Source organism: Pseudorasbora parva, chromosome 13, assembly GCF_024679245.1.
Source record: "Pseudorasbora parva isolate DD20220531a chromosome 13, ASM2467924v1, whole genome shotgun sequence".
Classification (NCBI taxonomy): domain Eukaryota; kingdom Metazoa; phylum Chordata; class Actinopteri; order Cypriniformes; family Gobionidae; genus Pseudorasbora; species Pseudorasbora parva.
In genome coordinates, this window is record NC_090184.1 from 1,895,047 (window position 1) to 1,908,992 (window position 13,946).

The 13,946-nt window shown below is 42.7% G+C and overlaps 2 protein-coding genes across 2 annotated transcripts in view; one reads left to right on the forward strand and one right to left on the reverse strand.

The window, feature by feature from the left end:
- Positions 1-4,250, reverse strand: part of LOC137038398 (sushi domain-containing protein 3) — a 152,493-nt gene extending 148,243 nt beyond the window's left edge. Inside the window, exons 1-2 of the mRNA XM_067412926.1 lie at positions 2,608-4,250; positions 2,067-2,198 (exon numbers count right to left, since the gene is read on the reverse strand). Of these exons, the coding sequence (XP_067269027.1) occupies positions 2,067-2,198; positions 2,608-3,905 (1,430 nt within the window). The 5' untranslated portion in view covers positions 3,906-4,250. The remainder of the gene's footprint in view (positions 1-2,066; positions 2,199-2,607) is intronic.
- brpf1 (bromodomain and PHD finger containing, 1) overlaps positions 1-13,946 on the forward strand; it is a 74,897-nt gene that overhangs the window by 39,681 nt on the left and 21,270 nt on the right. The window contains exons 10-11 of the mRNA XM_067412925.1: positions 4,274-4,576; positions 6,688-6,960. Of these exons, the coding sequence (XP_067269026.1) occupies positions 4,274-4,576; positions 6,688-6,960 (576 nt within the window). The remainder of the gene's footprint in view (positions 1-4,273; positions 4,577-6,687; positions 6,961-13,946) is intronic.

The window sequence follows — 13,946 nt, forward strand, 5'->3', positions numbered from 1 at the left end:
CTTTTTATTTTATTTTGACGGGTTGCCGTGAAGACCTCTGAGTGTGTGTGTTCATGATATGACCGTTTTCTCAAATAAAACAGTAAATTCTCATGAAGTGATGGTTCATGCGTTCAGGTCCTCATATAGTGACACGGCAGAGACTACAAAGACAGCGAGCGTGCGTGGGTGCGCGTGTCCGCGTCTGCGTGTGTGTGTGCGCGCGTCCGTGCATGTGTGTGTGCGTGTGTGTACGCGTCCGTGTGTGTCCGTGCGAACACACCTGCCCACGCATCTGCGCCCAACTTCATTGACAGAGACGCAGAACATGCAGGACTCAGCAGGAGTAATATTTCAATGTTATTTTGCAGTTTAATATTCACAGACACTAGTATATATTCGGCTACAGTCTGGAGCCCTGCGCTTAGATAAACACGAAAGTGACTGAATTCAGCTGCGGGTACCACGGAAGTCTGTACTATCGGTACAGAAATGCTGGTATCGTCACATTTTTATAATTTCAGTACCGATTTGGCACTGAAGTACCGGTACTTCTGACATCCCTGTTTGGAACTATTTTCGCTGCTGAAATAGAACAAAAACAGTCAATATTGCAACTAAAATGTAAGGGACTTAATTGTGTATGGAGCTGTCATATGAAATCTGTGTAATTTCCAGTCATGATGTTATTTAGGAAAACACACACTTGGTCATGTGATGTTGTTAAACTGTATCATGTTGTAAATATAAAAACGTGTGAATGTTTACCGCAGTTTCTCAGTGTAAGCGGCGCTCGTGTTGTGATTTCTCCTCGAGAGGCTGCACGAGCGTCAACAACAAACGTCAGTTCATTATTATCAACTATCAATCGCCCCTTACAATACATTTGTATCACTTGCCCCTTCAAAACATTCACTTGTCAAGCCCTGTGTAAAGTGCACTGCAAAAAAAATGCTTTTCTTACTTAGTATTTTTGTCGTTTTTTAGTCCAAACATCTAAAAATTCTTAATACAAGAAGTATTTACTAGACAAGCAAAAGTTATTGTCTTGTTTTGGGAAAAATAACTCAAAATGAAGAGAGTTTTCTCTTAAAATAAGCAAAATAATCTTAATTCAAACAGAAAACAAGTTATTTTTCTCACCCCATTGGCAGATTATTTATCTTATTTTTAGGGATGGCCCGATACCATTTTTTCCCAAACCAATACGAGTACGAGTATTTACATTTGTGTACTTGCCGATACCGAGTACCGATACCGATATTTCTACCACGAAAGTAATTACAGGCTACCAGAAAAGAAGACAGAAGTCTATTTTAGAACACAGGTTGGAAGACTGTTTTTATTTTCTCTGCTTGTTTAAACAAGTCTAAAATAAATAATAAGTAAAATAATAAATGTAAGCAATTTCAAATAAAAAATAAATTATATATATTTCTGTGTAAACAAAAAGCCTCAATACTGGCACTGTCTTCACAACTGACAAAATATAAATAAAAACATATTGTACAGTCAACAATGTCAACTCAACAATATATCAATGAAATGTTTGACAGCGTCTTCAGCTTTCAATTTAACTCAATTTCAATGTAACTGTTGTGTATTCACAATTAAACTACTGCATATTTCAATTGAACAACAATTAAACTATGTGGCACAGTGACAGCTCCCTTGTTTCAATTAAACAAACATTTCAGTCAGCAATGTGATCTGAACTAGCTTAGGTACTTTTTGGGAGAATGAAAGGCAGGTTCTTTTTGATGAACAAAATCATCTCTGCATGATCAGCTGTGATTCTGTTTTTGTCTTCATTCACAATATGTGACACTGAGCTGAACAGCCTTTCACTGTCAACACTACTGCATGGTGCTGAGAGGTATCTGGATGCCATTTTGGCCAGAGTAGGGAACCGGACTTTGTTAACTGCCCAGTATTGTAGTGGTTTGTCTTCTCGAGAAATTGTGGTCTCCCCTAGGTATGTCTCTAATTGTGCAGTAGAACCTGCTTGAGCTCTGTTTAGAGAGACTGGTGCTTGCTCATCTGCTATTTCATCATATATACTGTCCAGGCTGCTTGCCTGGTCCCTGCGTGGTTTTCTGGCAGGAGGCTCGTGCAGGTCATGATTCTCCTCTTCTCTAGACGACCTCAACAGCTCACGCATCAGCATCTCCTTGGCATTTGCAGCAGTGCTGGTGTTAGAGAAAAAAAGATGTTTGTACCTATAACAGAGGGAGAAAAAAATGAGGCATCTGACAATAGGTAATTTATTATTATAATATAGCCTAATCAAATAATTTATTAATGAAAATTAAATCCTAAAATGTACTTTTCAGCAAGACATTGGCAACTTAACTCGCTATCTAGCACACACACGCACACAGACACAGATACACACAGACACACGCTCACAGACACAGATACACACAGACACACGCTCACAGACAGACACACACACACACACACACACACACAGACAGATACAGACACACACGCACACAGATACAGACCCACACGCACACAGACAGACACACACACATAGATACAGACCCACACGCACACAGACAGACAGACAGACACACACACACACACACACACACACACACACACACACACACACACAACACCTACCTGGGGTCGAGTAGAGTAGCGATGCTGTAGAGGGGTTGTTCTTCCACATCAGAAAATCGCCTCCTGACAGCTGCAGCTAAAGTCCCTTTCATAGTTTTGATGCCATGGTCATCGTCGGTCTCTCTAGACAGAAATCGCTGCAATACAGTGACAGCAGGAATCACATCTGCTGCCATAGCTTCAGAAGAGCTAACTTTTCGCGTTAACTCCTCAAACGGACCCAGAACAGTTACAACCTTCTCCAGCAGTGCCCATTGGTGAGCCGTGAGATTATCAGGGAGTTCATGTTCGGACACAAAAACTCCTAGTGCCCGTTTCTGCTCAATCAGGGACTGGATCATGTAAAATGTACTGTTCCAGCGGGTCTGTACGTCCTGCTGTAGTCGTTTTGCAGGCTGACCGATCTCTAACTGAATGTCTTCGAGGCAGGAGTAGGCTAGAGGTGAATGTTTAAAATGGCCAACGATTTTGCGTCCGATAGCCAATGCATCAGCAACACTTCTCTGTGATAAAAGTCCTTCGTGGACCACCAGCTGGAGAGTGTGAGCGGCACAAGGTAGGCTGGGGAGTCCAGCATCATTCATGCCCTTAATCATATTTTTAGCGTTGTCTCGTAGCACAACGTGGACAGAGGTTTTCGGAATGCACCAGGTCTGAAGCATCCCATCGAACGCGTCTGCTATGGCTTTGCTGGTGTGCGAACCCCGAAACGGCTTTGCTTGTAAGGTGGCTTGGCGAAGAGTAAAGTTGTCATCAATCCACTGTACAGTTAAACTGAGCAGAGACATTGGGCAGACACTGCTTGACCAAATATCTGTTGTAAAACTGACGGTCGAAACGTCACGCAACAGGCCACTGACGTGCTTTTTCACGTCATTAAACACTTTCGGTAGCATAGCGGTGGTAATGTGATGGCGGCTCGGAATTTCGTATCGCGGCTCCAGTATGCCAAGAAGATGTCGAAATCCTATATTTTCAACAGCCGACAATGGCTGGTCATCAAGTGCAATAAAGTATGCAATTCCCTCTGTTATTTTTAGTGCCCGTGGATTATCTCTGGACATCTTCTCGCGCTTCTGTAAAACCTGTGTTAATGTTGGCTGCTGAGTTGCTTGTTTAGCTTGACTAAACTGTGTGTATTCAGCACTATGATGCGTCTTCAGGTGTTTAATTAGATTGCTGGTGTTAAACGATGTACTTTCTTTTCCTCCTCTCGACACCTTAGCTGAACATAACTTACAGTCTGCCTTGCTGCTGTCATCATCCCTTATCTTGAAATGGGCCCAAACCGCCGACATTTTACGTTCAGATGGCGTTCACCTAGACAAAACGGCGGCTCGCGGCGGACAGTTTCGATTCACAAAACGCACGTGGTATCGGTGCGTGGTATCGGCTCATTTTTATGAGTACGAGTACGAGTATATGAGGATGGTATCGACCCGATACCCGATGCCAGTATCGGTATCGGGCCATCCCTACTTATTTTAAGCAAAAACTCTCTTCATTTTGAGTTATTTTTCCCAAAACAAGACAATTACTTTTACTTGTCTAGTAAATGTTTCTTAATGTAAGAATCGTTAGATATTTTGACTAGAAACAAGACAAAAATACTAAGTAAGAAATGCATTTTTTGCAGTGTGAATGTCCTGTTCTCTCTCGCTGCCAGATTTCCTTCTGGACGGTCGTCGGCGTTTGCCTCCTGAGGAGCAGCTGCAGATCCTGCAGGCCCGATATGAAGAGGTCATGTCAGGGAAGCACAGCATCGGTCAGTCGCGGCGAGCCAAAGCGCTGAAGAAAGAGATGACGGTGCTGAAGCGTAAGATGGCTCACCAGCGCGAGGCCATCTGTGGCCTGGGCAGCCTGGAGTCGGCTCTGGCTCTGGAGCGCGGATCGGTCCTCACACATCACTCATCGGGAGGAGCCCGTCATGATGAAGGAGAGAGCAGCAGCCACGAGATCAGCGGGAAAGGTCAGGAAACACCCCAGATAACACTTGAAGAGCTCTTTTTCAAAACGCAATAAACACCAAATAAAATAAAAAAATTGTCATGCCATTTTACTGTGTGCTGAACCTATTCTCTGCTCCATCAATCTCTGGTGCCAAATCGCTATACACTCACCTAAAGGATTATTAGCAACACGTGTTCCATTTCTCATTTATGCTATTATCTAATCAGCGGGAAAGGTCAGGAAACACCTCAGATAACACTCACACCCTGGCCTAACAAAACATGGTAAGAGGAGATTGTATTTTAGAAACCGTTTTTGCGACGTCACGGCAGGAACAACAACATACACAAGTATGACGATGAAAATTTCAGGTACTGCAATACTTGAATATCAATTATAGCCTTTCTGAAAGTGGAACAAAACTGAACAAATGTACTCTGTTACAAATATTTCAGTCATTCAGTGTGTATTTGTACTATTTATGAATTTGATAGATAAAAAATTGCTGAGACTCCGCCCACACGCTCTTCTGGTTGGCTGTGATTTTGGATTGATTTGGTTGCGAGTGCAGTGCGCCTGCAGAGAGACCCCGCCCACACACACTTCTGATTGGCTGTGATTTTGGATTGATTTGGTTGCGAGTCCGGTGCGCCTTTAGAGAGACCCCGCCCACACGCTCTTCTGATTGGCTGTGGTGTTTGATTGATTTGGCTGCGAGTGCAGTGCGCCTGCAGAGAGACCCCGCCCACACGCTCTTCTGATTGGCTGTGATTTTCGATTGATTTGGTTGCGAGTGCAGTGCGCCTGCAGAGAGACCCCGCCCACACGCTCTTCTGATTGGCTGTGGTGTTTGATTGATTTGGCTGCGAGTGCAGTGCGCCTGCAGAGAGACTCCGCCCACACGCTCTTCTGATTGGCTGTGATTTTGGATTGATTTGGCTGCGAGTGCAGTGCGCCGTTAGAGAGACTCCGCCCACGCTCTTCTGATTGGCTGTGGTGTTTGATTGATTTGGCTGCGAGTGCAGTGCGCCTGCAGAGAGACTCCGCCCACGCGCTCTTCTGATTGGCTGTGATTTTGGATTGATTTGGCTGCGAGTGCAGTGCGCCTGCAAAGAGACCCCGCCCACACACACTTCTGATTGGCTGTGATTTTGGATTGATTTGGTTGCGAGTGCGGTGCGCCTGCAGAGAGACCCCGCCCACACACACTTCTGATTGGCTGTGATTTTGGATTGATTTGGTTGCGAGTGCAGTGCGCCTGCAGAGAGACTCCGCCCACACGCTCTTCTGATTGGCTGTGATTTTGGATTGATTTGGTTGCGAGTGCAGTGCGCCTGCAGAGAGACCCCACCCACACTCTCTTCTGATTGGCTGTGATTTTGGATTGATTTGGTTGCGAGTGCAGTGCGCCTGCAGAGAGACTCCGCCCACACGCTCTTCTGATTGGCTGTTTTTGAAAGCTTTTAAGTCATTTTAAAGGCTAATGTTTGCTTGAGTCTATTTTTATAAAATAAAATAAAAACGGATTAATCGTCCAAATAATTAACAAATTACTCGATAACTAAAATAATCGTGAGTGATTCGACAGTAATCGACTGCTCTAATTGTTACGCAATATAATTTACTTTGATATAATTACAATACCACTCACTGGTGAGAACATTAATATTTACAAAGAATTTAATATTTTATCATGTAATTTAAATGCTAATGTTTTTGAGTATAACGTGTAATAGTGGTCCTCAACATAATGTATTTTTATATCAATTCCCGCTGAGGAAAACCCGCTAATTGTATTGTCATTCGCAATGTAGTGGATTTTTAGATTAGAGTTTTAAAAAGTAGTGTTGTTTTGCGCTTAAGACATGTAAATGTAATGGCAAATCTTTTTTCTTATGATGCTCCATGGCTTTGGAATGAATTTTGTCAAGTTACTACCCACTAGAAACAATTCCTGCTTTGATAATGATCAAAAATGTTTTGCAGTGTAAAATGTATGAATCATGTTGCTGTTTTTATTAAGGTATATACCCGAATATAAGACGGTATTTCACACCCCTGGTGACTGCCCCACACAGAACATTTCACCCTCCAAAGATTAAATAACCCGTCTTCTCTTTGTCTCCGTAGATCTGAGCACGTCGTCTTCAGCGCTGGCCCCTGAGGTCGGCCGCCGCACCTCAGTCCTCTTCTCCAAGAAGAACCCTAAAGCCGCCGGACCCCCGAAGCGGCCCGGTCGACCGCCGAAGAACCGCGAGTCTCTGCACGGGCCGGGTGTGCTGAGCTCCAGCGCCATCGGCCCACCGCAGCTGCCCTCGCTCACCCCGTCCCGCAAGAGAACCCACAGCCCTCAGTCCAGCTCCAGCTCCGAGTCCGACAGCGAACACGAGCACCTCATCCTGGGTACGTCTGCGCCTCTAGCCTTCATGCATACGAAGGTAAATTGATGCCTTAAAGAATCGCAAGCGCAGGGGAAGAATTGTGAAAGTGTACATACGGTTACTAGCGTAAATAAAATTTGCATGCACAAGAGAAGGTTTGTAAAGGTGTAAATTGCCTTTCAAGTGTAAGAAAAAAATATTTATAGCGTTCATTATATTACAATATTTATCGCTTGCAAATCGATGTTCACAGGCGTGCAATGCTTTTGGTCGTGTTTGGGCGAAAGAAACGTGTCAAAAGGGTAAGCGCAGAAAAATGGAAGTCAGAAGAATACAGATCATATTTATTTTGCGTTAATATGAAGCTGCAGTTTCACAATTCATGAATTGCACATAAATAACAGTAAAATGCTGCAAATATTTTTTTCTTACACTTGAAAGACGATTTACACCTTTACAAACCTTCCTTTTGCATGCAAATTTAATTTACGCTTGCAATCTTATGTACACTTTCACAAATCTTACGCTGCGCATGCGATTCTTTAAGGCAGCCTTTCTCAAACTTTTTTCAGTCAGGGCACCTTTCAAAAGTTCATAAAATTTCAAGGCACCCCCAGTTTAAAATATAATTTAAAAACACTGCATAACCCAAATTTAAATGCAAATGTCCTGTTTATTTAGACAGGACAGTAATGAACCGAGCATAATACGAACTGTAAATAACAATAATAATAACAACTTTATAGCACCTAAGTAATTAGGTTTGCAAAGTAATTCACAAAATAATTAATCAGAGACACAAATGCCATAAAACCGTAAGAGGTGAACCGCACAATACAAGAACCCAACAACAAATCCTGATCAGGAGAACTAAACTGAAGTGCAGGATGCAGTTAAAATAAAATAAAAAGGGGCAGACATAACAAAAATAAAACATTCTGGCTGACCCCCCAACATGAGTTTTTCAAAGCGACCGTTATTAATGTGTCACTTTATGGTTTCAATGGTGACGCGTCATTGCTTGTCATGTGACACACCGCAGCAACAACAGAGCTGAATGAATGATGATCTGCTTTTAGGTCATTTTTCCTTTTTTATTCAAAATATTCACAAATTTGTTAGATATGGCCTGAATTATCTGATATTCCGATTGTCAAATATATACAAGTGGAAGTGTTTAATCGTTTAAACACCTTTATAACGACCGCGTTAGTTGATCTGTATGCACGATGGGCACCGCCATCGCCACCGAAGGCGCAGTTCAGAAAATCGGATCTGTTGGATTTACAAGACGTGAATTCATCCACTTCTCCAAAAATCATAAAAGTAAGTGGCAGGTGAACTGCGAGAAGAATAGAGTAAACTTTAAAGTTACTTACACAATGTGTATCTGATATGAATAAAACTAATTATAATGGAAAGGATTATTATTGCCTCTTCATTGTTCATCATTGTGTATTTTACAAACTCTAAATGTATTGTTTAGTATGTATATGTATGAAACCTAAAATAAACATTATGTGGCTGAAAACACTGAAAAGTTGTGATATATGACAGCTCTGAGCGCGCCTGTCTCTGGCTCAGTGCAAGCCAACGCGAAAGCACATTTGAATGAACGTGATGCACTGACCGTTCTAATCACATGCGTGAATGTGTGATCGTACGTGCGAAAGGGTTAAAAAGAAGTATGTATTTATGTAAATTCAAATATAATTTATATATGAAATTTCAGGTTTTTTTTTTTTTTAGCCTATGTATTTTTTTTGGCGGCACCCCTGACACAGTCAGGAGGCACCCCAGTGTGCCGCGGCACCCACTTTGAGAAAGGCTGCTTTAAGGCATCAGTTTACCTTCATAAATGCACAGTCTACAGAAGCTGACATGGTTGATGATTACCGTATTTTCCGCACTAAGGCGCACTTAAAAGCCTTTCATTTTCTCAAAAAACGACAGCGTGCCTTATAATCCGGAGCGCCTTATATATGGATCAAGGCAAAATGTTTCAGTATGAAAAAACAATTTAATAATGATAAAATGTAGGGCTGTCCACAACTAAGGATTTAGACATTCGAATCAGAATTGTCGAATCTCTCTATGGTCGACTGATAGTCGAACCGCGTGTGTGCGTGCGTGTGTGCGTGCGTGTGTGCGTGCGTGTGTGCGTGCGTGTGTGCGTGTGTGCGTGCGTGTGTGCGTGCGTGTGTGCGTGCGTGTGTGCGTGTGTGCGTGCGTGTGTGCGTGCGTGCGTGTGTGCGTGTGTGCGTGCGTGTGTGCGTGCGTGCGTGCATGTGTGCGTGCGTGCGTGTGTGCGTGCGTGTGTGCGTGCGTGTGTGTGTGCGCGTGTGTGTGTGTGTGTGGGTTGGGAGGGGCACCACACTAATCAGCAAAAGAGTAAAACTAGTTTTATTCTCCTTTACACACTGCACACAGCAACAACTTTTAATTAAGGACCAAACCTGCTTGCCAATGACAGACGAACTGACAATGGCTTTCTTATTTAGGTTTAAATAAAAGGTAATGTGGTGGATAAACATTCGTAAACCGTTTTCTCATGTTAAAGCCGCGATCAAAATACAGAACATCACACAAATATATTAAAGAACATTTTGATACATAAACCTAAAAAAATACCTGCCTAGAGAGGAAAAGAACACTTTGAGTGTGTTTACTGCACGTTCTTGAGCCGATTTATATATCCATTATATACACACAAGCTCAATTTCGAATCGACTTCTGACAGAAGAGCTGCATGATGGGTGTATCTTGTGGCACACAGGGTGAAATCAGTATATTGATGATTTGAGGGAAATATAATATAAATGTAATATAAAACCTTGAAATGGCGCTCTGTGGCGCGCGGCAGGATTTTTTAAACAACTTCCTGAGTCGCCGCGGGCAGGCGCCGAATGCCTTAAAAGGGCCGCACACCGGACGCGAAGCTCAGCGCTCTGCCACGTCTTTAAAATATTGAGCACCCCCATATTGCCAAAATGGTATGATCCTCGTTTCATAACACCCGCGAAGATTCGACCGTGAGATCGGTGGTCGAATCCGTCTCCGCATATCGATGCATCGAATCTTCGACTTTTCGGGGTCACCCCTAATAATGTGTTTCAGCACGACTGGTAAACTACAAAGCTGCACCGCTTGCAGCATTACGGCTACCGTAGTCAGTAACTGAACAATGTTCAACGTTTGATTTAGTGGTATCAGACTGTTTCTTTTACTACGTGTTTACCAAATTAGGGAAAAGTTCGCCTCCACGTTTGGGAGAAGAGTGAGAAGGCTGGGAGATGTTGTTAATATGCACATCAACGTTTGAACAAAGTTACCATGGGAGTGAATGAAGTTGTCAGAACGCTTGATAAAGTTTGACTTTATCTGACTGTTTTGTTGACATTCCCTTTAGCACAGCTCCATCTAGTGGATGCATAACGCAAACCCAGTCAAACATTTGACTGCAGGATCTTCTATTCTATGCGCCTTATAATCCGGTGCACCCTATATATGAAAACAGCTCTAAAATGGGCCATTCATTGACGGTGCGCCTTATAATCCGGTGCGCCTTATAGTGCGGTAAAATACGGCAGGTTCTCACATGAAACGTAGAGTCACCTTACAAATAATTCTAATGATGCCTAGTCAACCAAACCATGCTCTACTAAACATTTCATACACAGCAATCACAAAAAGTGGATAACTATGTCCATATTCAATTAGAGTCATTCTGTGTCTTTTCAAAACATTCAACTGATCCGCGCAGGTACTAATGAGGCATCTATGTAAATATATCTATGATCGCGTCGAGTTTTTGACCTCATTCTGCAGAAGTAATGGCGTTGGGAATACTAGATGAGATTCGTCTGATATGAGGTAAAAAATAACAAACATACTGTTGTGTTTCTGGCAGAAAGCGATCGTTTCCTGACATCAGTGTTTCTCCACGAGCCACAGGGTTTAATATGGATTCGTATGTCTTTGTGTTTTTTACTCTCATAGATATACACCCCATTGACATGCATTATACGAGCAACGGCTGAGTTAAAAATCTTCATTTGTGTTCTCCTGAAGAAACAAACACACCTACATCTCAGACGGCCGGGGGTCAGCAGATAAACATCACAGGCTCATTTTTGGGTCAACTATCCCTTTAAGATAATTTTTTGAAGGTCTCGGTCTCAGACTTAGAGGACTCGGGATTCACTAAACTGCCGGTGCATTTTCTGATTTACCATCATTAATGCGATTGGATGTAAAACTTACTGCTTAAAATGCGATCAATAACTTCTCTGTAACGGGATTTCTTTTGTTACTGTGCTGCCGGGTTCAAAAGCAATGCAGCATTGTCTCAAAAATGGCCAATTTTTTTAAAAATATTTTTTTATTTACATAACAGAATATAATTAAGAAGTCTCAGTTAAAAAAGCATAGTACACAAACACAATTTTTCCCCCCAAACAAATGAAAATAAAATTTAATTGGATAGTTAAAGCTACACTGTGTAACTTTTTTAGTTTATTCTTAGCTAAAAACACTCAGTTCTTTCAAATATATGTGCTCATTAATGTATATTTACTTCTTTCAAGTAATAAAGTATTCTGGTAAGTTTATAATATGCCATTGTAAACACATACGGGTGAGGGGTTCGAATGCCGGTCGCCGCCCATCCACCTTGAAAGTACAGTAGCCAAAGAGGGACATACCCGTAAATTCAAGCTTCGCCTCTACGTTTAACACTCGATGGCACTCATTGACGAGGTCGAATTGGAAGCCATGTTTATCTTGGACTAAATTGGCCACCGTAGGAGTTAAAACGAAATCAGAATTGAGAGGAACAGAAACTAATATTCACTGGATGGTCATAAACCTTTACACCGCTAGATGGGGGAAAATATCACACAGTGGAGCTTTAAGGGCTAGTCTTAAAAGTCTAAAGTTACCGAACCAAAGGCACAGGGAGACACTCACAACCTGATTGGTCGGCTTATATGACGTAGGAGCTGCTTACCGAACATTCAGAACAACGCTGTGTGCTGATTAAACGCCATCATTTTATGCGTGTACATATGGCATTATTTTTACCAGCTGAGAACTCATGAAGAGCTCATAAAATGTTCAAAACATTCAGAACAGCTCCAGGATTTCCTCCGTTGTGCAGAAAAGAGACGGCCGTTCTGTCGTCTGTACCGACTGATGGGCAGCACAGGTCCTCTGATGAGAAGAACCAGGTTTGCTTTTTGTGTGTTTTTTTTCTAGCGTTTTCGAAACATGTCGGACCAAATATTGATGAGGCTCTTCCTCGTTGCTCCACGTTTGCCCTCTAACGTTAAAGTTACTCATTTTAGATACACTGATCGATCTTTCAGCGACGTCAAATCAACTGACTACGCGTCGCATCTTGTGACATCACGTCCTGTTTTTGGTCCGTTTACATGTCTTTGGTCCGTGTTGCGTTCATATATCAGTCGAACTGCACCAGAGTTCGTTTAGAAGCGGACCGAGACTCCTCTTTTTAGCGCTCTCGGTCCGCTTGTTTGGTGCGCTCCTGGGTTCAGATGGCAGCGTTCACATATGTTCAAATGAACCGCACTAACCGAGCAACCGCACCAGGGTTCGTTTTAATCCAACCAAACATGACAAGTGTGAACGCACCCTAAGGAGCCATTTGTCCTCCGATTACAAGCAAGCTCCTCGGCGGCGCGTTTGCGGGACTCGTGTTTCGCGCTGTAGAGGATTATAAAAAAGTGACGTGAGTGGAAGTGTGTGTGTGAGAGCGGGAGGCAGAGCGGCAGAGAGATCATAGAGAGATGCGACAGAGTTGCGAGATTGCAGGCGCAGCTTGCGGCTGTTATTTCAAATAGCGCAGCATATTTTTAACTAACCGGTTAACCGGTTTCAAGCGGCTAATGAGGCTCGGTGATCAGTCAAGAAAATGTTTTGTTTTCGCCATCCGTACGCTGTACACATGAAAACGCAAGATTGTCGTTTTCAGATTTATCCACTCTGGGACCCGGTGTCAGAAAATATCAGATTCATGCTTCACAAACGGCGGATCCGTGTGGACGAAACGCTGATACGGTAAAAAATATATCCAGCTAAACGCGTCTCCGTGTGGACGGGGCTTGAGAGACTTCTGCCGTTTAATCTACTATCAGCGGATGGAGCTCTGTTTAGTGACACTGATCATTTGTGTTGATTCTGAGAGACTTCTGCCGTTCTTCACTGAGTCCTGCGGTTGTGTCAGCGCTGCTCATATTCACACACTGACTCTGAGGAAACTCCCACTCTTCTGTGAGTCAGATGTGCTCTGTCAATAGGCTTGAATGCTGGGAAGTCCCCGCCACCGGACGACTCTCCAAGATCAGAAAACAGTCACCAGAAACACTTTACTCAAATCAAATAAAACCTCACATAATTCTCAATATCCCCACATAACAAACTACTAACTTTGATTAAAGGGTTACTTCAGCGATTAGCATATGGCTTTGTATCAGTAGAAACCCTGGAGTATATTCAAATGATCATGCTTCCTCCCCTCATATCCCCGAGACCAGAGATTTATGCAGTCACAGCACTCAGCTCACACACATTATATTGAACACACACCTTCAGTTTTTAATAGTGTCTGTTCTCTGACTGAACTGATTTTATGAAGATCAACGCGGTGGGGAAGTGATCCAGTAGCGGTGGCTTTGGGAATGGCCTCACAGGGCAGCGAAGCATTCTGGGAATTGTAGTCTTTCATCCCCATGAGACAAAAATAAATTTTCTGTCTTTTCTCAGTCTAGAAAACACCAAATTCAAAAATAATTTCACATTTCTACTACATTAATGACCCAGTTTAAATGCAAAGCTTAAAGCTAAATCCCTGAAGTAACCCTTTAATAAACTAATAATGAATTATACAGCTGCTGTATGTTCTTTATCCGCATTCATACAGCAGCTCTAATTAAGCGATATATCCTGTATATATATCACATTCCTCAGAAGCTTGCGGTCCGTCGCTGT